Source organism: Ochotona princeps, chromosome 18 (assembly GCF_030435755.1).
Source record: "Ochotona princeps isolate mOchPri1 chromosome 18, mOchPri1.hap1, whole genome shotgun sequence".
NCBI classification, from domain to species: domain Eukaryota; kingdom Metazoa; phylum Chordata; class Mammalia; order Lagomorpha; family Ochotonidae; genus Ochotona; species Ochotona princeps.
The window spans coordinates 16,878,831-16,903,242 of NC_080849.1; the positions used below are offsets into that span (position 1 = coordinate 16,878,831).

General features: G+C 38.6%; 1 protein-coding gene and 1 long non-coding RNA gene across 4 annotated transcripts in view; one reads left to right on the forward strand and one right to left on the reverse strand.

Moving 5' to 3' along the window:
• Positions 1-949, forward strand: part of LOC131482528 (uncharacterized) — a 109,623-nt gene extending 108,674 nt beyond the window's left edge. Inside the window, exon 3 of the long non-coding RNA XR_009247065.1 lies at positions 868-949. This is a non-coding gene — a long non-coding RNA (uncharacterized LOC131482528). The remainder of the gene's footprint in view (positions 1-867) is intronic.
• DCC (DCC netrin 1 receptor) overlaps positions 1-24,412 on the reverse strand; it is a 555,681-nt gene that overhangs the window by 19,680 nt on the left and 511,589 nt on the right. For all 3 annotated transcript variants that reach the window (XM_058676959.1, XM_058676958.1, XM_058676960.1), the window contains exons 25-26: positions 13,460-13,621; positions 7,028-7,240 (exon numbers count right to left, since the gene is read on the reverse strand). In XM_058676959.1, coding sequence (XP_058532942.1) covers positions 7,028-7,240; positions 13,460-13,621 — 375 coding nt within the window. The remainder of the gene's footprint in view (positions 1-7,027; positions 7,241-13,459; positions 13,622-24,412) is intronic.

Consider the following 24,412-nt stretch of genomic DNA (forward strand, 5'->3'; position numbering starts at 1 on the left):
AGGAAATCACTTCATTTGCTTTATCAATATCTGATCCTTTTAGTGTTTAGTTCCTTTGGTTCATTGAAAATCATTAGACATGAAATTGAAGACTTGGATTGAAACTCTGCCTCTCATCATTATTCTATGTTGATAACTTGACAATTTTTTATATGTCTATTGGATATAAGGCTTTCGATGAAGGTCCCAGGATTCAGGAGAGAGGATCCTGGGTAAGTTACAAGGTAGTCAACCTCTTTATTAATGATCATTCTTAGAACTACCCTTTAGAAACTGTAACTGGCATAACTTAGAATTAACATTATCAATTTCACAAATTCATATGATTTCCAAGATAATTAATATATAACTGCACTATTTATGTAGTAGCATTTAAGTGTGTAACCTATCAAGTTTGTAGAAATTTGGAAGGAGTATTGATTATTTCAAAACCAACCAATTTCTCACTGTTTCCTGTAAGATCAGGCCACCTACCCTTAAGTTAGAACCTGTTTCATAACTAGCATGTTTGAAATCAGGTCATCTATTAGGTCACAATGATCTGTAAAGGTTTTTTTTCCCACTTTGGCTTATAGCTGGATAAAATAATTAAGTTGGTAATTTTCAATTTTAAATATATCCTAACCATTGTTGATGCAATGTTTTCTCTCTTTTTTTAATGGGGCAAAAATGGATTGAACTGTGGTGGTTCACTCCTTCCCTCAATAGCAGTTTGCCTACTGAAAGGTTCTAGCAATTCATTTTTCACTCTTGTTGATGTATGACACATTCTCTGAATCACAATGAGAGTGAAATGGCTTTACCTTTGTATTTGCCTACTACTTCCTTTTGCTCATCTGTGTTTTTCATCTTGGCTTCCAATCCTAGACCATCGATGGTTCTAAAAGCAACAGATGTCAGCTCCCCGTTTTCCTCTCTCACACTAGAGGGACAATTGGAGTTTGGACAGGTGAGTTTGGGAGCGATGTCTACTATTTCAGAATTCCCTGAGAGTTCTCAACCTGAGAATAATAGCTAACATCATTTAAAAAAAAAACCATAATAACCTTTGCTTCTCTCCAGAATTATGTTTCTTTGATTTCTTTCAGACTGGCTAATGGCTGTACTTTGTGTTTTAAATATGTATTTGTCATTGTCACAACTACTCAGAGAAATATTCCATATACTAGCCAATTCCTTAGATGGCTGCAATGGCCAGGACCTAGGCTGGATGAAGCCAGGAGGTAGGAATTTCATTGACTCCCGTATGAATGGCAGGAGAGGGAGCATGTGGGTCCAGGTCCACTCTTTTCCCAGGTGCCTTAGCAGAGACCCGAATCAGAAGCGGAAGAGTTAGGAGAAGAACCAGCACTCACATGAAATGCTGGTTGTATGCAGCAATCAGTCAGAATTGTTGACTCTGAGCAAGTTGCCAACATTTTGGAGGCCTTAGTTTTGTCATCTGGAAATGAAGCCTCATAACACTTCCAGAAATCACTTTCCTTTTTTGAGACAACTATGAGTTCTTTTCTACTTACATAATGGAGCAAATATTAATTTCCTCTAATAAATAGCAGGTAAATTCCAGAGTTACAATCGGTGGTAATAATGAAGGCAGATTTTTAAAAATTACATTTTACCAAGGGATAATTTAGAATGATCACATTAAATTGAACCAAATTTTCATGACTTAAAAATCTGAGGTAGGTATTTGGACAGATGGTTAAATACCGCAGTACGGTATCACAGTAGCTTGTTTTGTTTCCTGGCTTGGGCTCTTGAATGCTTTCCACCAATGCAGAGCATTGGAGGCATGGATGACTGCTCAGGTAGGATCCTGTTACCCATGCAGGGATGTGAACTGAGTTCCTCGCCCCTGACTTCAGCCTCAGCCTAGCTCTGGCCATTGTGAGCACTTGAGCAGCGAACCCTTGCATGCCAACTAGTGCTCTCTATCTTGCTCTTTTATTTCTCTTCGTCTCTAGTTAAGAAAAAAAAAGTTAGGAGTGAGAGTAGGAAAATTTCAAGGAGATATTTCCAAAAAAAAGAGACTTGTCCATGGATGAAATTTCTGTAATAAGATGTAGTGCGATTTGCAACCCTACAATTGATTGGACAGATTGGTGTCAATAATAACAAATTAACACATCTCCTGCTTAGCTGTACCAATGATTGATTTGATCTGACTGGTCTTACAACTGACCCTGTTGTGTCACTTGCCAAAAATTGTCTGATCTCCCATGAATGATTTTAGCAGAAGGGAATACAGTTGTGTGGTATGCTCGATGCACATTTTGAAAGGTGGCTCCACCAGCGCTGGGAAAGAAACTGCATTAACGCATGATAGTAATTTATTGGCAGTTCTGTGTGATAGTGTATTTACTGAAATAAGACCTGTCAAAAAGATCAGGTTACAGCAGGAATATATGATTTCCTAATCAGCCATAAAATATAAATCAAATGCCTTTTTTGTCCACTGTCAACTATGCCCACCCTCTCCCTTGTTCTCAATCTTTAGACAAATGGGAGCACATGCCATAATTTGCAGGGTGAAAATCAAACTCAATTTCGCAGTACAATGAAGTGAGTTTGGGTGTTGTCATGTCTACTGACATATTGATCCCCTGAAGATGGAAAATACGCGAATGCTCTGGGTTTGGGCATTTATAAATATGTACATGCAGAAATGTCACATATATATATGGAGGACAGTAAAGCACTCGCACAGCTTTACAAAGATGCAAAAAAGTGTGTTACAATGTATAAGTCACTAGTTAAGAGGTCACATTTTCTTTCCCTTTAGAATTACGGTGTTGGAAGAAAAATGATCTTCTAATCCAGGTTCATTTAAAGTGCAACTGATCGTTTCACAGCTAAATTTGCACGAGTTTTGTGTGTGTGTGTGTGTGTGTGTGTGTGTATTGTTAAAAAAGAGTCCAAGCCAATAAAAATCCCACCATACCTTAGCCCTTCGTAAAATTTATGTCAGATCTATAATGCAATAAGCCCAAACACTGTACCAAACCTTTTTTATTTAACCTGAAAGGGGACTAAGCCAAATCAATTACATGACCAGAGCTGTGATCTGCAAAGTACAAGGACTGCACCGCCATGACCACAGAGTTGCTACTCACAGCCAAGATGAAGCATTACAACACGTAACCGCTAACATCAGAGGTTGATGACACTGTGAGAAATACCATAAATACCACAATACCGAGTAAGCTACATTTCCACGTCACCAGGTAGAAAGACAAAAAAAAAAAAAGAGATGAATTTGTTTGCAGGTAGGCAGAATTTTAGTCCTGAGGGCCACAGAATGCTTTTCTAATAACCACTCAGTTAAGAATACTGCAATGCCACCGAGTTTGTTACTGCACACAATGTCCCCCTCCATCTCATGTACAGATGCTGCAGGTGTATTTCTTCATGCCTTGGTGGGTGGCAAACCAAGGCGCAAACCCTGGACACTATCCATGAACAGCTGCACCTCGCAGTTGGGGTAGGGAGAGTTTCTCCACTGGTGGTGATCTATAAGCTTTCAAGGCAGAAGAGGCTTCTCAGCCTGTTCTTTAAGAATTAGTGCAGTGTTTCGTATTTCCATATTTTAAAGTAATTACTTGCAGGAAGTAAAGATAAATTCATTACTAATTACCCAGTTCTTTATTGTGAAACCCAGATTAAAATGACTTCAGGTATTTTTTTTTAAGCCGACAGGAGAATGGCTTTATTTCATCAATCAGTTTGACTAAAGTAATGATTTTCTTCGGATTCAAATTTGTTGAAAGCTCTAAGTATTTCATCTTTTAGGGTAAGAAGCATGTACTTAATGTCACAGCTAATACATTTGTCAGTCTGCTAATTTTCTCTTTCTATTAGAATAAGTAAACATCAGCCCTTTTAAAAGCATACTATTTACCATGTGTCAGGAGCGATGTGGGGAGAGCTTATTTGAAAATCAGGAGGTAAGGCATTATGAAACGAACAAGAATCACAGGGAGACAATGAAGGAGAAACATGAAAAGGAAAGACATTCAGTAACTACAGGAAAGGTGGAATTTTCCTCATGTTGGGGGAGGGAATGAAAAGTAGAAAATCAAATCAGACATGAAGAAATATGAAAGAACACACGGCCTGTGAGGAACAGTTCAAATAAAAATGAGAACAATAGCAAAAAGAAAAGAAACCTCATAAGTGTACAATGGAAATAAAAGAAAATGAGACACGGAACATTTCTTCAGGTAGGCTTCTTATTTGACATAACAAGTGCAGAGACAGAACTGTGGACTCCGCTTCCTTTAAGGACAAGAAGCCAATTCTGAATGCTCCATTATATCATTCTGTTTAAGGTAGCCTTTGTGTAATAGCAATGAGGAAAAAAAAATAATACCTAGAAAAATGTCACTTCTCTGTTCTATTTCCAAATATTCTTTCTCCAAGTAATATTCCTTTTATAAGCCATTTATTTGTTTGAAAGGAGACACCTAGAGAAAATGCTACCATCTGCTGGTTCATGCCCTAAATGTCCACCCCTTCTGCTGCTGGTCCAGACATAAAGCCGGGAGCCAGGAACTCAATCCAGGTGGGCCTAAGGGACCAAATCACTTGAGCTCACACTTGCTGCCCCCACAGAAACAGTTTAGCTGGAATCAGTGAAGACTGGAGGCAGCAGCACAGCTGGGTATTGAAGCAAGACACTCAAGGTGGGATGTGGCCAGCCTAACTGTTGTGCCAAATATCCATTTGTTGGCGTTGTTGATCATCTTGTGATTCTAGAGCTGAAGCACACAGACCTTATGTCCCAAACCTCACTACTCTGGACACATTTTCAAATTTCAGTCAAATTGCCTCCTGAATATATTTTAGTTTTTCTTCTACATAGAGATAGCTGTTAGAAAAAAAATCTCTACTTCCAAGCCGAAAGAATAGCCTCCATTATAAATCATGTAGCCATAAGATGTTTATACATCCCAAAATCATGTTTAGTATAGAAGAGGGAAGCCTCTTAGCTTTTCTAACTATAATGCGAGGCAGTTCTCGTCCTTCAGTCAAACACATTTCAGATGTTTTGTGGTTTTCTTCATCAGCTTTACTATACTTCAATAGTTTTAAATTTTGTTTTGGTTCTTGTGATAAATAAATTAGACATAAACTAATACACACCATTGAGCTCCTAAAATCAGAAAACTCATGCTGTTTTAGGTGGAAAAAAAGGAAGGGAAATGCATTAGTTACTAGCTCTGTAGACACACAGAATTTCCTCCAGTTCTTTCAGTTTCCTTGTCCATTGTATGGGATGAAGACTGCCAACCGCTCAGGATCAAGTGGTGTGCTCCGGGTCTGCCGAGGCTAGCCTGTCCTGGAGGCAGGTTTGCTTAAGGCTCATGATTGTGAATAGCTGTAATTTACCAGTCATGCTACCTGAACTCCTGGGAGAACTTCTCAACTGGCAGCAAACTCCTGTTATGAGAATTGCACTGAAGGAGAGTTTTCTAATTTTGTATTTTCCCTTTCTTACAGCAGGCATTTGGCACAGTGGCGAAGAAGGTGTTTGGACAGCCCAGGTTAGAGAGTATGAGTTCAAGTCCAGGCTCCAGTCCTGCTTCCACCTTCCTTCTGGTGAGAACCTGGGTAGGCGGTGGCAATGACTTGACTTCCACCTGTATAGGGATCCTTGAAAGAGTCGCTGGCTAGGGGTTTCAGTGTGGCCGAAACCCAGCTGTCATTTGGGAAATGATATGGCATGTTGAAACTGTTTTCAAACAAATGAATTTTTTTCCTGTCATAATTGAGAACGACCCCTTGCTTCTGGGCTACATAAAGTAGCATTGTCCCCATCATACATGTATGGAGCATAAATGTGAGATGGAAATTTAGACAGTGATGAGGTTCCTTAAGCCCTAGTGTGGGCTGTCTCCTACGGAGTGAAGGCATTGTGCAGTGTGCGTTCAAAGCAGTAGAAACCTAACTCCCACAGGCAGGTGGCTGAAGAAAATTACTGGTCATAACAAGGCAGGGAAGGGGCAACCGTAAAATATTGTGATGCCGTGAGCAGGATAGATTGGCATTAGTAGAGAGCTAATATTTATGCTACATAGGTACTTGGAGGTTTCTTGCTGTAACGGTCATCATCAGGGTTATGCACCAATACAATGTCAAAAATTGCTCTGGGCCTGACTTTGAGTAACAGAAAATTACCCAACTGTTTTTATTCAATAACATTGATTGAGTTGAGCTGTCCACATGTATTGAGGAGGACACCTCTAGTTACTAAAAACTGTTACATTTTAGAACCACCCTGATGCTTAAAGTAATTTGATGGATTACATTTATTTCTTGATCTACAGTTCATTTTATCTTGCTGGATATTTTGTCCCCTTTTGCTGCTTCTCCTTTCTTGTCCTTGTCTCTGTCCGTCTTTCCCCAGTTTCCGCTTTCCTGAAACCCTAATACAAACAAAAGCTGTTCTGCACTTCACTCCCATTAGATACCAAGCACTGCACTGGGAATCCCTGCCACTTGATTTGCTTAGACAGGAAGCATAGGTATGTCACTGCCTATATCGGCAAATTTGGGGTTACTTCTAATAGGAAATCAGATTCTTATTGTTTTTGATCCTCCTATCCTTTTATTCTGAAATATATACAACCCCTAGAAGGTGTGTATTGAAAAGGACAAAAAAGGATGATGAATTATAATGCATGTTCCTAAGAAGTGTTCTTGAATATTTCTGTAGTATTGCCTCTAGTCTTGGAGTAGGACCCACATGACAAAATGAATCCGCAGGGAATAAGGAATGTTTCCAGCATCTATAGTAGGAATACTCACTGCAGAGTGTGGATGAAGACCTAGCTCCAGGAAGGAAAATCACCTACAACTAGTTGTTTCTAAGTAACATGGTTCAGAGTTGGAGCATACACATTACACATCTGTAACAGCAAGTGGGCACATCATCACCATTCACAGCACAGGGAAGCATGCAGGCCTCCCGCTACACATAAACATAGGCACCAGTGATGATCGTAAATGAGCACTGATGGTACTTTACCTGGCTGAGACAGAAGTGGTGTGTAAGGGACTTTCGGTTCTATTGCACTCATTGGTGGAGGTAGCAAAGGGTTAGCAAAGCTGCGGAGTGGATGAGTCGGCCGAACACAGGCTGTGGGGATGGTTCTGCTCGGTGCCTCCTCGTTGCTGGGATGTTCGGTCTGAGCTGGGGGCAGCATGGGTTGTTGCTGAGGGGTTGGTCCTTCACTTATTGCTGCAGGGTGACAAGACAAGCCGTTCACGACTCCTGACCAAACTCATTTTCCTTAACTCATCCAAAGGTTGCCTGCTTCAGTTCACAAAGAAATGACAGAAACCAGTCTCTTCTGCATGTTACGGACATTCTAATTCTTCCACCTTTAAATAGTGATGGACTATGAGCGCACCACTCCTTTAAGCGATACAAACAGACCAGCAGGACAGGGATCTATCTTGCAGGAAGAGCAGTAAAATGTATTCCCCTTACTATATTGCCTAAACTCTCTGGGCCCTGTAATCGTAAGTGATGAAGCGAGAAAAAAGAATTATTACTCCTCTCGTAAGTACCAATGTCAGTGAAATTCAATGTACCCAAACCTGGCTACAGCTGCATGATGATCTACCAGCCAATATGACAGTTTTTCCTGTGACTTAAACATGCCGTGTCAACTGCCAAACAAATCAGAGCTACAGGGTCCCCAGAAGCATTGCTAATAAAATGATACAAATAATAAACACTATCATTATCTTCCATCAAAAAATAGAGGCACATCCAGCTAAAAGTTTTATGAGAGATGACTCGGCTGGAACAAGTGGCCTGAATGCAGAATTGCAATTTTTCCTCTTTGATAGAAAACCTTGTAATTTTCAGGTAGATTATGGCAGTTGAAAAGGTTTCTTAAAGGAACCTGTGACAGCCTATGGACATTTTGATAGTTTCGTGTGTGGAAGTACATTTTTTTCTCTGGAAAATAGAGTTAGACTGAAATGTTTTCAAAGCAGTTTCTGCTACCAGGGACCTCCCCAGTGACCCATATTTAATTTTTCATTCATATTCACAGTTACCATGCTTAGAACAAACCACAATTGAAAAGAGGTTCATCAAATGGTCCTAACTAGAGACCGCTATGTGCAGTGAAATAACTCAATCAAAAATGGACAAATATCATACATTCTCTGATACAGTGCAACCTTCATGCAAAAGATCAATAGCCTTTCCAATACTGTTTTTGCTACATCTTGAAGTTTGATATTTTTGTTTATTTTTTCTATTAATTTCCTCACTGACTCGTAAGCCACACTGTAGCATCGTTTGCTTCAAGAGGACTTGATTTTCATTTCTTCAGCAACACATTGGTTAGTCAGTAGCATCTTATTTACCTTCATATGTTGTTGATTTTCTTCCTGTGTTGATTTTGTTTTATGGCTTTCATTTAGGTATAGTATAAATGACTGTATACATAGTAGCTGGGATGTATAGTAACTGTAATAGAGACTATCACATCCAGATGTGAAGATACAACACAGTGTGCATCTGATTGCTAATCAAAGATGAACTCCCAAAGAAACTGTTAAATATATCTTGACAATAGGATGCTGGACTCTCTGCCATTGCCTATACCTCCCATGTCAGTATAGACTTAAATAGCAGAATGATGGGCTTATGAAGGACTAAACTATTGTAATGACACGAGGAAAAGCAGCGGTGGAAAGGACAGTTGGGAAAAGGGAAAGCCATATTCCAGAGCCTATGGAACTATATAATGAAATCAGAAACAAATTTTAAAAAAGAGGTTCATGTCAGTTATCCATGTGAATCAGAATATTTCTGATTACTTTTTCTTAAGAAAACGTTTTTGGGTGGATATTTTAAAAAAGCAGTGATAGAAGACAATGTCCAACTTTAGAAATTCTTCTAGTTTGTAAGATACTTCATAATTTACACCCCTACACTGTGATAAAGTCACAAATTCTTTTGTCCATGTCCAGTCGCTTTTTAACGAAACTGTCCCTTTTGTTATCTCTAAAAGTAACAGTTCCATGTCCTCATCCGGCCCCTCCTTCGCTAGCCTGCCTGTTGATGCAAATGAATTCATCTTAGCATTCCACACAGAAAGACAGGTAGCTGATGCACTGGTTGGGATGGGATGGCTATCATTAGGCCTTGATGCTACACCAATCCATAAGCAACTATTTAGTTGTTCAGAATGGATACAATCAGCAAGACATAGGGCTTTAATAGATAATTTCATAATTCTTATGTTTTAGTGGAGGAAAGCAAGATTTTCAGCACTGGCTAGCTCTTTAAAATCATGAAAACCTTAAGCAAAAAAAGCAATTGCTCCACCAGAAAAATCCTCTCATTTCAAATAAGCCTAAAGGTCCAGTCCAGGCACATTTTTGGGACACTTATAGGAAACAGACTGGCTCAGTGGCATGCATTCATCTGTACTAAGATACCTGAAACCAAAGAAAAGCTCTGTCTACCCACCAAGCTCAGACTCCCTCCCTGCAATAGAGTACAGAGTGAGAACCAAATATGCATTGGCAAGGCACTCATTTTCAAATGATGAAATAGTCAGAATTCATTGTAAAAAATAGCATACAATTACACAGCAGAGTCAAATCTCAGAGCACTTTATAATAATTAATGTCAACACACATAAATAATCGCTAGAGAATATATGGTAAAATATTATAAAAATGGAAATGAGAAATTTTCCCCTATCTAAAACTACAGGATTGGATGGAAATATAGCACACCAGTAACTCTAAAGCAAAGAATAAGAGACATGAACACCTCCAGGATCCTAATTCACTCATTAATCTTGGATGAAAAGCATCAGATAGTATTCTTGTGTAACCTCACTTCCTCACTGCATGAAAAAATCCATGACCTCTGCTATGCTACTGATTCTATCAAGTTCAAGATCCACGTGTTTATTGAATTCCAGTGTGGAGGAGAAACAGGACAGAAATGTAGCATGGATAAAGTTGACGAGCCTTTCCGTTAACAAAGTGATGTCAAAACCGAAAGCCATCGGAGCCAGTGCCTTGGTGTACTAGGTGTATTCGCCATCGCTCCGAGATGCAGCATCCTGTACGGATGCTGGTTCAAGGGCTGAATGCTCCACTTCTGATCTAAGCACCTTGATAATGTGTTTGGGAAAGCAGCAAAAAGATGGCCCAAGACTTTGTGCCCTTGCACCCAAGTGGGAGATCCAGAGGAAGCTCTCGGCTCCTGGCATCAAACCAGTCCAGCTCTGGCCTTGGCAGCAATTTGGGGAGTGAGTCAGCTGATGTAAGATTTCTATCTCTCCTTCTCTTTGTAAATTTGCTTTTCAAATAACAAGAAATCTTTAAAAAAATTAAAAGCTATTCTGAAAATCATTCAACTTTCTCTCTACCACCTACCCGTTTCAAAGAGAAACTGAGGCATCAATTTCCCAATGATTTGTGTAAAAAAAATGCCCCAAACTACCTGTTTGTTGAAGTTTCCATAGTGTAGTACTATATAGTGCAAAATATGGTGCTACTGCTACTGACTCCTGGCCAGGGCTCATTGGCTGTGAAACAGAGCAGAGCTGCAGTTACTTAGTTCCAGGGGGAATACTGGACCGTAACAACTATATAAATCTCTATTGATGGGTCAGTATATGTATGTAATGCAGATTTGCATAACTGTCCTTTATAGCCAGAGAGAAACTTTGTGATTTCAGAAAACAGAATCACTTTAATGATGCATCTTATGGGAAACTCAAAGATGGATCAGGTAACTTTGAAGGCAGGAATTTCTCTGCACTTGGAAAAGCCTTGTGCTCTTTTCCTCCCTGTGCCTTTGTCTGTTTCTCAGGGTGACTAATGAGACATTTCCACCCAGAGTCATGCAGTGTTTTCTGCTCGAGACAGAACAGGAGTTTTAAGTGTTCTCCAAGACATTTAGAAACCGATACTGAGTGGCTGCAAGTTAACTGCTTCTGACAGTGATTTAAAGAATATGCAGTTTCCTAAGAAAGGATGTGCTTATATTTGTTTTTTTTCCCCTTAAGAATCACATAAAATAAATAATAGATCCTATTCCTTGCACATTGCCCAAAACTTTGTTCGTAATATACTTGATGAATCACTGAGCATAAATATTAAGAACTGCAAAAACATGGTGGGAGGACTATCTTTCAACTTGCAATTTTAGATGAATCCCAAAAAATTGTTAAGTAGTTTATAAGGATTCTTTATTATTATTATATATTGTTAACCTGCATCTGGAAGATACCTGCATTTGTTTCTAGCTGCCTTTCAAGTAAATAAGATGGTTTACAGAGAAAAGGCGGGGGGAGAAAGGGAGAGAGAGAGAGGATTGTCCAGCCACTGGTTCACTCCCCAAATGACCACAAGAGTAGGAGTCAACCCAACCCAAAGCCTGAAGTCCGTAGCTGCTTCTGGGTCTCCTACCTTGGGTGCAGGGCCCAAGCAATTGAGCCACCCTCTGAAGTGGAGCAGCTAGGACATAAACCAATGACCATGAAGGCAGCTGATACTACAGGGTGGAAGATTAGCTTGTTGAACCAACATGCCAGCACATAATCTTTATTTTCAAAGAAATCATCAAAATAAAATATCTACAATGGAAGTTAAGTGCTTTCACGAACTAATGTCTATTAAACATTGCTTTTTATGGTCATTTAGAAGTGACAGCAAAATTGAGGGAGGGAAAGGGACAGATTTTCCACATGTACCATTCCTCCCCTGTTGGCATAACATCATGTACTGGGTCTGGCATGTGGGCTGACATATGGTTTTGGAATTAGGTCTCAGTTACACTATACTGTTGGTGGTTGATAACCTGTGCTTGCTATGACTCCAGCTTCCTGTGAATGTGGACTCCCAGAGGCAGCACTTGATGACTTACGTAGCTGGGTTCCTGCCACCCATGTGGGAGAGCTGGGTTGAGTCCCTTTCTGGCTTCATGCCTGTTGTAGGCATTTGAGAAGTCAGCAAGTACATGGGCTCTCCTCCCCACTCACATTCTTTCTCTGATTTTAAAATAAGCATTTTTTAAATCAGGATTTAAAGATTTTTCAAATCTTTTTCCATTGGCCTTGAACTTTTGGACTCATTTTCCTCATAATTAATAAAACAGTTTAACAAGCTACACCACTCTAAAAGGAAACAGCAAATACAATGTGGGATTTCAAGGGATGAATTTTCAGAAGGGGATTAAATGTTTTAAAAGGGAAAACAGGAAGAATAGTGTGTGAATTAAAATACACGGGTCAGTTCTAAAGTTTACAAGTTTATGGAGAACTTCTGCTTGTATGCATCATGTCTGAATAGCTAGATAAAGGCCCTTGTACAGTTTCCATTTTGAAATCAGTGTAGGGAAGGAATCAAAGGATTGTTGATAATGATCCAATGAAGAAAATATAAATTAAAACTGAAGTCTCCTTCCTGTGGGAGACATTTCAGAGATCAGGATGGACACATGGGTCCTAAATATTTTTTTTTTCAGTCTGTTTCTTGTTACCCTTGATGTGGACATATGTGCTTGTTAGGCTACCTGCATCTTTCTCATTGACTTCCCTTTATGGTGGTTTGGGGTGCTGTGTATCCTTCTGTTTTTGCACACAGCTCTATTCTGTAGATATGATATGTGGTGAGAAAAGCAAAAGTAAATCTAATGCTCCCTCGACAGACTTCTGATGCCTTTTAATTCTAACCTTGCTACATCCAGACAATTTATGATTTCTTAGAGCTGTCCCTGTTGGGTTGGGGAAAATATAGCTTACCTCACAAATACATTTTATTGCTAGTACCATCATATCTATTACAAAAAAATCCTTTCTCACATGAGTTGCTGAGTCACCTGTTCTTAGCTAAGAGATGAAAGCCATAAAAATCGATTTCAGAAATGCCAGGCTCAAAGAAAAGAAGTCAGATGGTACAAGAGAAATCACCAGGGTGGATTTAACAACTGAGACTCCTCCTCCGTCCGTCTTCCTTCTTCAAAAGGAAACATCACTACAGAAATCCTTTTCCCCCAATAATTAAATGCTGATAAGGTATTACTTAATTGATTAATGACTAAAGCATTCATCCAAGAATTGGTCCATCAGGATTCAATGAGTCATGTATCAGTACAATCAATAGACACTATGAATGTGTTGCAACTATCAGCTGAAGATGAACTTCCTTATTATCAGGACATACTGCTTCCATGCCCTGATCATATCACAGCTTCAGAAGCCCCTTGACCTGTGCCTTCTCACCACTCTCTATTTTCCAGGAAGTATCCTGTACAGACTCTTAAGCTAATCGGTCTAAATAGATGTGAACTAGGATCCAGAGCACACATTCCTAAAAATTCTAGTGTGAAGGTCATTAAGTTTTCACATTTAACAAGACATCCTTACTATCATTCATTTGTTCTTGTTGAAAAGAAAGAAAAATAGATTACACTGAGTTCTTCCTGCTCCAAATCCGCGGTCCACTGACAGTGTCGGGAATGGCACAGGCCGGAGACTGAACTGCGGGTGGGGGTATCCACAGGTGGGAGACGGGAGGATTCCTGGGTACTGGGCACTTTCTAGAGTTGGCACAGGGATGGCACTCACGACGGCTGGAAAACAAATGAATTTGTTTCAGTTCCATGCACTCAAACAAGCCATGCAGCCCTCTTCATAAAGCCAGGTAAGTTCTCTTAATCACCTTCCCACAAAAGCCCCTTTCTTTGGAAAAGACAGCTTATCCCTCCACAACTGTCTGCAGTTCCAAAGAAAGAAATGATTAATTGAACATCCATAAAGCTTCCTCAATGTTTTGTTCTTTGTCTTTTTTTCTTTCGTGGCCAAAAATGTTTTTCTTTCTTCTAAAGCTGAATCAAGACAGTTTATTGACTAATTGAATATATTGTGTACAGCAGGCTAAGGAAGCATTGGGAATTTTTTCATTCATTCTGTGATAGAATGGATTACTGTGGAGAGACACTACAGAACATAAGATGAATCATTCTCACGATTTGTCTTTAAAAAGAAAATTTCTTCAAATAAACAAAATGATGAAGATAGTGACATTATTTTAAATGTAGTTGAATGTTTTCTGCAACACCTTTCTTAGATACGCTGGCTGAAATCCATATTTAATAATGTACACAGTATCTTTTAGATCTTGTCAGCACTGTCCAATTCCATTATTCAAACTTTTCAGTTATGTTATGAAATATTTATTCCAGATGTAATAAATCTTCACTTTATATTATTGTAGAAGATAAATTTAGAATTATCTATCTTGTTACTATAAATTAAAACTTTGTTCAGCTACTGGAATGATCAGCTTTGTAGTATTTTCCTCTATAAAATTAATGAAGTTTTTTGTATAATTTTTGTTTATTACAATCTAATGCCAATCAATGGAGTTTAACATGCACACACATTAGTATTTCCCAAAGAAGCACTTTTTAAAAAATAGTTAATGGCAGAAATTACTTGATAATTAGACATGCGTTACAGTATACTATCATAAAGCATGAGAAACAATATATAAAGCTTTAAAAATTCTAACTTAAGTGTAGATTAAATATATCAGATATGCAACACTTTAAAAGGTGTGCTTCTTGCAAGGTAGCTTTCAAAATTGTGTTATAGAATTTATTTTTCAGTGCATTTCAGATATTCCTTGAAATACATATGAACATGTTATTTAAATGGAAAAGTGAATGCAAGCTGTCTTAAGTAGAACTTTGATTGACTGATGTGACAATGAAGATTGGCTCTGCTAAACAGGGTAAGTGATGGGTATTTTTCCCATATTGAAGTAAAAATACATAAATCACTGAATTAGATGAAAACATTTGTCAAAAAATTGCTTTACTGAAAACAATGTAAGATACATCATAAATGGTATTTCTGTGTTCCTAACCTATTTTAACAAGTTGCCATACAAGGTGCCTGTAAGTGATAATAATTTTCAAGTCTATTTTTAGAACTCATTGCTAAGTCTTTGTGTCACTTTTTATTGGTACTTTTCCTAGTAAGTCAGAAAGAAAATTGCTCTAATGAATAACAAATACCTTGGCAAATGACATGGTACCTTTACTTTCAGGAAAACTGTAGAATGTGCTCACTTAGTTGTTAGAAACATTTTTTAAAAAGAGGCAAAAACTAGGGTGGGGTGATTCCCAGTTCCAACGAAACTGTATCACATAATACAATGTAATCAATGAATTAAAAAAAAAAGAGGCAAAAACTAAAGCCAGATGATAAACCCAATATGATGAAACCTTCCAAAGAAATTTGCTGTCTTCATGTCTCCCTCAGTGTAGTGTTAGGGTAACTCACATTTTTTTCAAGTGAGTTATTATGAAGGATATTTAAAGAGTAATTGGCAGAAAACTAGGCATTTTTAACTTCTGGAAAGTGACTTGATGTAGTTAGTGACTTCATGAATTACTTAGTTTGCTGAGTACATAGATACTATAGCAATAGTCATAATAAAAAAGACATGAACACATTTGTAAAGACTCAGAACAATGGCATGCACTTCGTACACAACTGAAAACTTTAAGCACCAAGACAGTTGAATTATTTTACCAATCTAATTAATTAAATGAGATTGCTGCCAAATCATAAAGGTTGACTGCGAAGTTTCAAAGCACTCTGGAGTTGACAGTGGTTGTACAGACACAGATGCACAATACTGTTAGATACAGGAGGCATTCACTCCACAAACTGTAAACATTTTCCTACCAATGTTATATTATTATGAAAGAAGCAATAATATTCTCAACCAATGTTTACATCTACAAAATTAGTTTTATAAGTATGCTCTAGGATAAGCCAAATAAGTTTGTTGCAGAAACAGAAGACCTTGGCAAGGTACAGATTCTCCAAATTAGAGAATTGGGGGAAAAAATAGAGGAAAGATTAAATTTATCACCACTTTCAATTTTTTTTGTTATTTGCAGAAAGATATTTTACTTTTTAATAGTTTTGGACTATGGGTATTGATCTGGGTGCAAAAGGCCTGTAAATCATAAAAGGCTTTGTGACTGAGTTTTCCATAAATCTCTAGAAAATCATACGTCTAATGTAAGTTCCTACATGAGAAACGTTCATTGTTTGAATGTAAAGTAGGAGAGTGGTATTCCAAAGCTTTGCCTCTAGATAAGTTGATCCCTGATTTAGTTTTGAAAGGTCACAGAAGTTGAAAGTTACAGTTGTTGCAAAAATAACCATCCCCAGTAAGCCTGCTAACACTCAGTACATTGGGTATTTCTGCCCTACATGTCAGTGAACCAGAAATAAACCTGCACAAACACACAACTCAGAGCACACAGTATACCATGTTGTTTATGTAAAGCAGCTCAGTGATATCATCAAGCATTTTCAATAAATCTCTGCTTTGTGGCCAAATATGACAAGAAATCTCTTCTGACACAGCTTGCTGACAATTGAATTTATGTCTGACACTGACACACAAAGATTTTTCAAATAGAAAATTCCTCCATCAAATTACGTAGCTCCCTGAGCAGGGGATTTAGGCATTTGAAAACTTTTACAGCAGTCTTTAAACGTTAGTACTAAATGGGACCTATAGGAAATCTAAACTGAAGGTTTTTTTTTTTTTTTAATGCTACAGATTCGAAGAAATAAAACGCCCTCTAGGTATGTCTTGACATAGTACTTAACAGAACTGTGAGAGTCACTAGGGTTGAGAAGGGGACATTTAATAGTGAGGATAATGATAAAGCAAAGTGAAAAGGCTTCCATGAATGGTTCCTATCCTGCCTCTGCTCACTACCTTTTATGTTTGTGATGAACTATATATAATCTCAAACATTAGTGAATTCAGTATCTTTGTATTTCTTACCTGTTTAGACAAGCAAGTGTCCCAGCATCCATAAACATTCAGATTCCAAGTAGTACACCTCTGGAGAAGCACCAACCTCTCCAAATATCTGGTTTATTTTTTAAAATACACATTTATTTTCATTTTTACTCGAAAGGCAAATAGACAGAATGAGGTCTTCCATCCACTAGCCCACTCCCCACATGACCCCAAGAGTTGGGCCACGCTCAAACTAAGAGCCAGTGATTTCATTTAGGGCTACCAGGTGCATGGCTGGGACCTTCGCATTTTTAAGGATGTTCATTATCAGGAAGCTGGGTCTAAAGCACAAAGATTGGACCTAGTTGTTGTATCACATGTCCACCCTTGGAATCAGTCTTAACACAGTGGTAATGGTATCAAAGACCAAAGTCAGTTTGCTGGGGTTTGTAACACAAGTCTGCTACCTGTTAATGAGTAAGTGCCAGAGTGAGCATTTATCATGGCTCCTTAACATCTTCATGATGTTGAGATCTCTGTGGGGTTCTTTCACACATTTTCCTCAACAGGATGTAGCAAAAGTGATTTATGTCACAGATTGAATTTAAAAAATGTCTGTCTGTTGGTCTCTCTCTCTTCAGTCATTTTTGGGTAACCAAATGTCCTAATTTGAGAAATTATAGAGACCCATAACAGAAGAGAAGCTCATTTGGTGAGGAAATAAGGCGTTTTGTCTTAAAGATCTCAGGGAACTGATGGAAACAGAACCAACCCAGCAATTGCAACCACCAGCTGATCAGGGCAATGGACTGTGCCGGGCCCTGTGCTTGCTAGTACATACAAGAATCTGGTCTGGGAACACCTCAGACAAAGTTTCTTTGGGGATCCCCCCAACCGAGCTTCTGGACTCAGAACCCTAACCATCAAAAGACAGAGGACAGAACAAGTCACTCAACCACCTCAGCTATATGTTGGCAATGAAAATACTGGGCAAACAGAGACTCTATGATGGACTATGTCAATCAGTGGATTCTCCAACGACCTCATCATGCTTGGAGTGGTGAGAGTGGCAGCAATTCAGAACTGTTGAACTATCAAAACCACTTTAGCAAGACCCTTGGAGCATGCCCCACATCTGGGACCTGGGGTGGGTGGGAGACTGGGGGGGGGCTTCTCCCTTAAAATCCCTTTTACATCAGCTATATTAAGGAAACAATACGGAACTAATTGTTTTGCCCATCTTCCTGTAGTGCTTGAACCTTTTTACCCTAATTATGTCAAGATTGTCAAAAAAATAAATTAATTAAACATACATATACACACACACACACACACACACACACACACACACAATTTCAGGGAACCTTTGCAGCCAGCTTGAGACTGAGCCACAACTACCCAACTAAATGGTTCCTGCATTTCTGACTTTCAGAAACAGCTGAGGAAATAAGCAAGTCATTGTTTTGCAATATTTAGGGAAGATGAATTACTATGCAATATCAGATACATGTACAGTGACTTGAGTAAATTATTCATGTTTGTTTCTGCTGCATCACCTGCTAGGAGAGGATACCAGCAGTTCCATGGTGTGTTGCGAGTATTTAAGGAATCAACAGCCCATAAACTCCAACCACTGTTAATTTGCGATGCTGCACCCAGTGTCCCCAAGAGAGAATTGGTTAGTAATGAACTGCAAATACTTAAAGCACCTTGATAGAGGAAAAGAAATTGCAGTTTTTAAATTAAAATTGAACCTGAGGAAATTAGATATTATATAATCTCAGGCTTCTCACTGAGATTAGAAAGAAAAATTAATCCCCACAGGGAGGAAAAGAGCAGGGATTATGAGAAAAACAAATCTCAGTTGAAATTCTAGTTCTGACATTTGTAAGCTAAGGCCCTCAATTTATCTAAGCACAGTCAGTCCACTTTTAATATGGCTTATATGTACTTTTGAAGATGAGCTATGATGTGGATGAGACTGCTTTGAAAATGTGCTAAGCTCAGGATGCCTCAAGGACAAGGGATTTAAGGCAGCTCTCACTGTCTTGGTATTAGCTTTGCTACTGAACTAGGACTGAGAAAGCCAGACAGGCAAAAATGCACAATGTCTAGGTGCACATGTGACACTGGGAGTATGAAAGATGAGACGGGCAAAAACAGCTCTGACCTAGCCCATAATGTTCCTCTGAGATGAGTTTATGATAGCATACTTCTAGGCAGACCACAGTTACATTCCCCAAAACAGTATGATTTGCTTAATCATTTATAAGTTACCCTGGACCCCTCAAAACACCTTTATGTGAATAAGAAAGATCCTGAAATTAAAGGTGCTGTGTTTTGTTGTAGAGATCTCTAAGGCATCAGGAAGGAAGGATAACTTTGTCTTGAACGTGATCTGTAATGTTTATGCTGTTACAGAAAACCTTTGTAAAACCTATTGGTATTTTTCTTATACTCTATCATCTAAGATCCCTTAATCAACTTCTTGCCAGGTACCTTTTGATTTTTCCTATATCTGTGAAACAGACTGTTTCCTGCCATGTGAAATATTATCCACAAATATTATCCTATACTTCCTATAGACACCTTTTTTACCTCAAAAGAACTGGCATTGAGGTGAAGGGGGTTAACCTACCTCGTGCAATACTTCTTGCATCCCATATAAACACGGGTTTGGGTCCTGGCTGCGCAACGTCTAATTCACTAATGTGCTTGGGAACACAGCAAAACACGGCTGAAATGCTTTATCGCTTATCACAAACATGGGAGTCCCACGAGGGGACTCTTGTGTATTTCAACCCAATGAACAAAGGATGAGGTAGATTTTGGAAGAAAAGAACGGCTTCTCATAGTGTTCTAGTAAAGGCCAGAGACCATTAGCCACAAGGAGGTGCAAAGTGATCCCAAAGAACTACATGCTTTCCTTTGCTTCAGTCTTTTCACTAGACATTTAGCCTTTTTTTTTTTTTTTTGAAATTTCTTTTTCCTTTCAAGGCTAATATAATGTTACTTTTTACTCACATATTCAGAAGGGAAGAAAAAGAGAATGACATTTGTTCTTCCTAGCAAGTTCTCACACATTACGTTATCGAAGCTTATTCCTAAGATGATCATAGGGTCACATGCTTCAATTTAAAATATATCCCTCCTAGTTCCAGTCCTCCGGATTACTCTAGAATTGCATAGAAGCAAATGCTGCAAGTAGCCATATAATTCCACTCAATTGTGTCAGAACATTTTTGGAACCTAATGTAAAGTTGTGATGGAGCAAGTTAAGCAGCTGCCTACAATCCCGTAAAAACACCAGTTTGAGTCCTGGCTGTTCCAGGCTCAATGCACCTTTTAATGCACCTTGCAAATCAGCAGAATAGGGTAGAAGTACTTGGGCCCTTGCCATCCATGTAGGATTAGGATGAAATTTCTGGCTCCTGGCTTCAACCAAGACCGGCTCTAGCCATTGCATTCATTGAGGGAGGAAATATCAAGTAGATGATCTCTCTTTTTCTCTCTTACATACACACACACACACACACAGCCTCTTAAACTAATATATATATATATATATATGCATATATATATTTAAGAGAAATTTGACATACATGGAAATCTATCTTTAGGGTTTGCTCTCAGTGAAAAGAAGTTGCCTATCCAAGGTTGCAAATCCCTTCCTGGGAATAACCTGAATCAAAAATTATTTTCATCAGAACACTGAAGGCTTCATTCCACTTCCTTGGTTTTTGTTTGTTTTTGCAATCCTAGAACAATCCTAAGTAAGTTAGCTGATTCCTCCATTAAGCAACATCACCAGTTCAATTTCTCCCTCAGCCCATCTTGTATTTCTTACCATCACAGGTGTGACGCCTGAAAGCACGTGGCAACATGTCTCCGTTTTCCAGCTTCTGCCAGAGAGAGCAAGACCCCCTCCTGGGAAAGCCATCATGTGGTTCTTCCAAATGTGTAGAGATGGTGTAATAGAGACCATCATATCCAGGTGAGGAAGATACAAAGAAATATGCATCTCTACTTCCAAAAAAAATGGACTCCCAGTGAAACTATTGGACATATCTAGACAATGGGGATGTTGGACTGTCTGACATTGTACTAACAATGTCAGCGCACACTTAAATAGCAGACTGATAGACTTATGACTGCTTATGAAGGACTATGCTATTGTAATAATATGGGAAAAATCAGGCAGGCAGGTGGGAATTTGGGGAGGGGTAGGAAAATCCCAGACCATATGGATTTGTACCATAAAATTCAAAATTAAAACAAACTGAAAATAAAGCTTTTAGGAAAATCACACCTGAGGTATTCAATGTTTACAGTCGCCTTCATTATAATGAAAAAAATCATTTACAATAAGTTTTTGGATGCTGAATAATAGCTGCCCTCTGTCTCCATTTCAGAGGAGAGAGCACAGGCCTGTGCAGTGAACGTGTCTGGGTCCCTTTGCCTGTTCCACCAGCTGTCATGTTGCTCATAAGCATCCGCTTACTTAGCTGTCAAATGTGTTTAGGGCTAAGAAATAGCATATGACACACAATGTTTTCAACTGAGAAGTGTCATTTTAGACAAATAAACAGATTTTTGCACTCCAATGAAATTAAATACATTTTCCCTGTGGGTTTTAAAAACCCCAAAACAACTCCAGATAGTCCATATTTTATTTGCTAATTGTTTTATAGAGCATGGCAGGAACTGTCTAGGAAGCAGGAATGATAATCTTAGAGAAATAATGGCTCCTAAATGGAGCAGCAAACATCATCCTACATGTGACTAGAAATTTGAACAGTGCTTCAGTTGTATACAAAAGACTTGCAGCAAAAACATACCTGAGTCTCCGTTTTCCACATATAAAATCAAGAGAACATTACCACTTGATATTTGTGAGAATTAAATGAGACATAATAATTGGCAAAGTGTATACCAAGTAAAGGATATTAAAGAATTGTCAATACTGGTTAGAGTTTCTCTCTCTCTCTCTCGGCCCATTATTTCTTATGCAGTGAGAAGGATTTTAGCAAATCAGAGTATTTTAGTGGAAGGAATTCTATTCATAACTGAATTTAAAAAAAACAGTCCTCAAACATGATTGCTATAAAGAATGCATTTTCATAATGCATTTACTTGTTCATTTGTTCATTTGACATTTACCAAACCCAATTTTGTACCAAGCAGTGAGCTCTGCAAAGTGTGAATGTGAAAATGAACTGGATGCCTCATCTTTCCATCAGTAAGTCGTTGCCTATTAGATTAGGGAAGATTATGACTTGAATATCTAAGCCTACAAGAAAATACTCTGTATAATAAATGTCATAGGATGGTATAAAATGCTATTAACAGGAAAAAGGGAACTATCATTTTAGGTGGATGAATTAGAAAGAATTTGTAAGTGGGCCAGTGACTGCTCCCGTCTTTGAAAGAAAAATAAGACTGTTAGTTTGAGCTATCCATTAAGTTACTTGAAAAGCAAAGAGGTAGATAGAAGGAAAAAATATGAAGGACAGTGTTACTTGCTACCTAACAATTTGTCTCACGTGGCTTGAATTTAGAGTACATCAAGGGCACAATCATAGGAAACTAGATTCCAATCTGATATGCTACAGAATTGGTAAGGTTTCCTGATTTCTATGTTTTTCGATGTCACATGATAGAAACCCCCAGAGAATTTAAGGATTGGAATGCCACGCTTAGCTTGTTTCAAGAAGAAATCTGACACACAGCATGAAGCAGAGCTTCAGGAAGATGCCCAAGACAGGAAGACAAATTGTGAGGCTGTTGTATTAATGCAATGCGGGTGTGAAGGCATAAACAAAAGAACAAAACCCAACTGCTGGGAGTGGAAAGACAGTGAGGGACTCAAAAGATACTATGAAAAAAAGTCACAGGACATGGGAATTGATTTGGATGAAGTTACCTAGGGGGCAGAAAGGCCACATAAAGATGTTGAAATATAGATACTGAAATGAAGCTGCTTCAGATTGGCTCCTGTAGAGATTAGTTACAAAAGCAAACTGAAGATGGAAAACAGAGGCAGGTAAGTGCTTGGTATCTCTCCCTGCAGTGAAAGGTATGATAGAAAAATGATAAAACATCACCCAGGACTATAATTAGGCAACAGTGACTAAGAATGCACAAGTATAAGTCTGGCATTTTGAGTCCAAATGCTGGCCCTATAAGCTACATGAGATGGCAGGTTAGTTCTTTAAACTGAGATTGAGTTCTGTCTTCAATCACACATAACAATTGTGTCTACTCTATGAGTTAAAAAGTTGGCAACCATTGTAAATCTAACTTTTTTGAATTATAGTGAAATTCAGAGTTATAGGAATTCTGGAATAAACTAGAGTAGAAAGAAACAGCTATTAATTCATTGGCTTGACTCCATTTTATTAATCAAGTATCTTCTAGGTGTCTGATGCTTGTCTTGACAGTGTAAGTCGAAGTGACAGAAATGGAAAAAATCTCTGCCTTTATAAATAATATATTAAACTATGAGAAGCAAATAACCAAAACATAAACATGAACATGGAAGCAGGATGTTGACACATGCTGGTAAGGAATCATGACATGGAATAAAGGAGATAAGGAGTGATGAGTGATGTTGTAAGAGGTGACAGGCAGGAAAACCTACTGAGGATGGCAGTTGAAGACAGACCTGAATGAAATAAAAGGCTCAGCTGTAAATATCTATGAAAAACCTATCCCAAGCAAATGGCATGGCAAGCGCAGAGTCTCTGAGTTAGAATGTATTTACATTATCCCAAGGAGAGGGAGGTGGAAAATATGACTGTGATAGTTTACAAAGTGTTAGCAGAGATGAAATGAGAAAGAAAGCCAGGGGCCTGATCGCATGGTGCTTAGAGAAAGTTCTCCAATCACTGAGTTTTGTCCTGTATACCTTGGGAAATCACAGTGCAAAAATGTCAAGTAACCGATATACTGACAGGCAGCTATGCAGACAACTGGCAGAAGGTGCAGAAGTTAAAGAAAGAGATGGGTCATACGTGTATTGTTATAGCCTTGTAACCTGTGGAGAAAGCAAAACAGCACAGAGGATATTAATTGTGATTTGGGACATTTTGAAAGCATAAACTACAGGGTTGCCCAAAGCTTGAATAAACATCTGAGGAGAACAGAATATAGAAGAATGAAACTAGTGTTTCTGACCTGAGAAGATGGTTATATTATACACTGATGTTGTTCATTGAAATGAGGAAAACAGCCCAGTAACTGAATTTGGAAATGAGTAGAAGGAGTTACGGAAAAGCAAGACTCATGCTTTGACTTGAGCTAACTAAGCTACCCTTAGCCATTTGAAGAAGTTGAGTTGAAAGTTAATGGAAAATCCAGGGAAGAGAACAGACTGAAGCCACGGTTTGGGATATATCCATTTGTGTGGCAAACAGTCAACTGGTGCTGGATAACATCATCTCGGATGGAAGTGTGGGCTGGAACCAGAGCGTCCCTGAGGAATGAGCCGTGGAGGATGCTCTGCCTCGGACAACTCATAAAGAAGAGGAAAAATAACTGAAGGATACTGGGAAGCTACAACTAGTAGAATATGAAGAAAACCCAA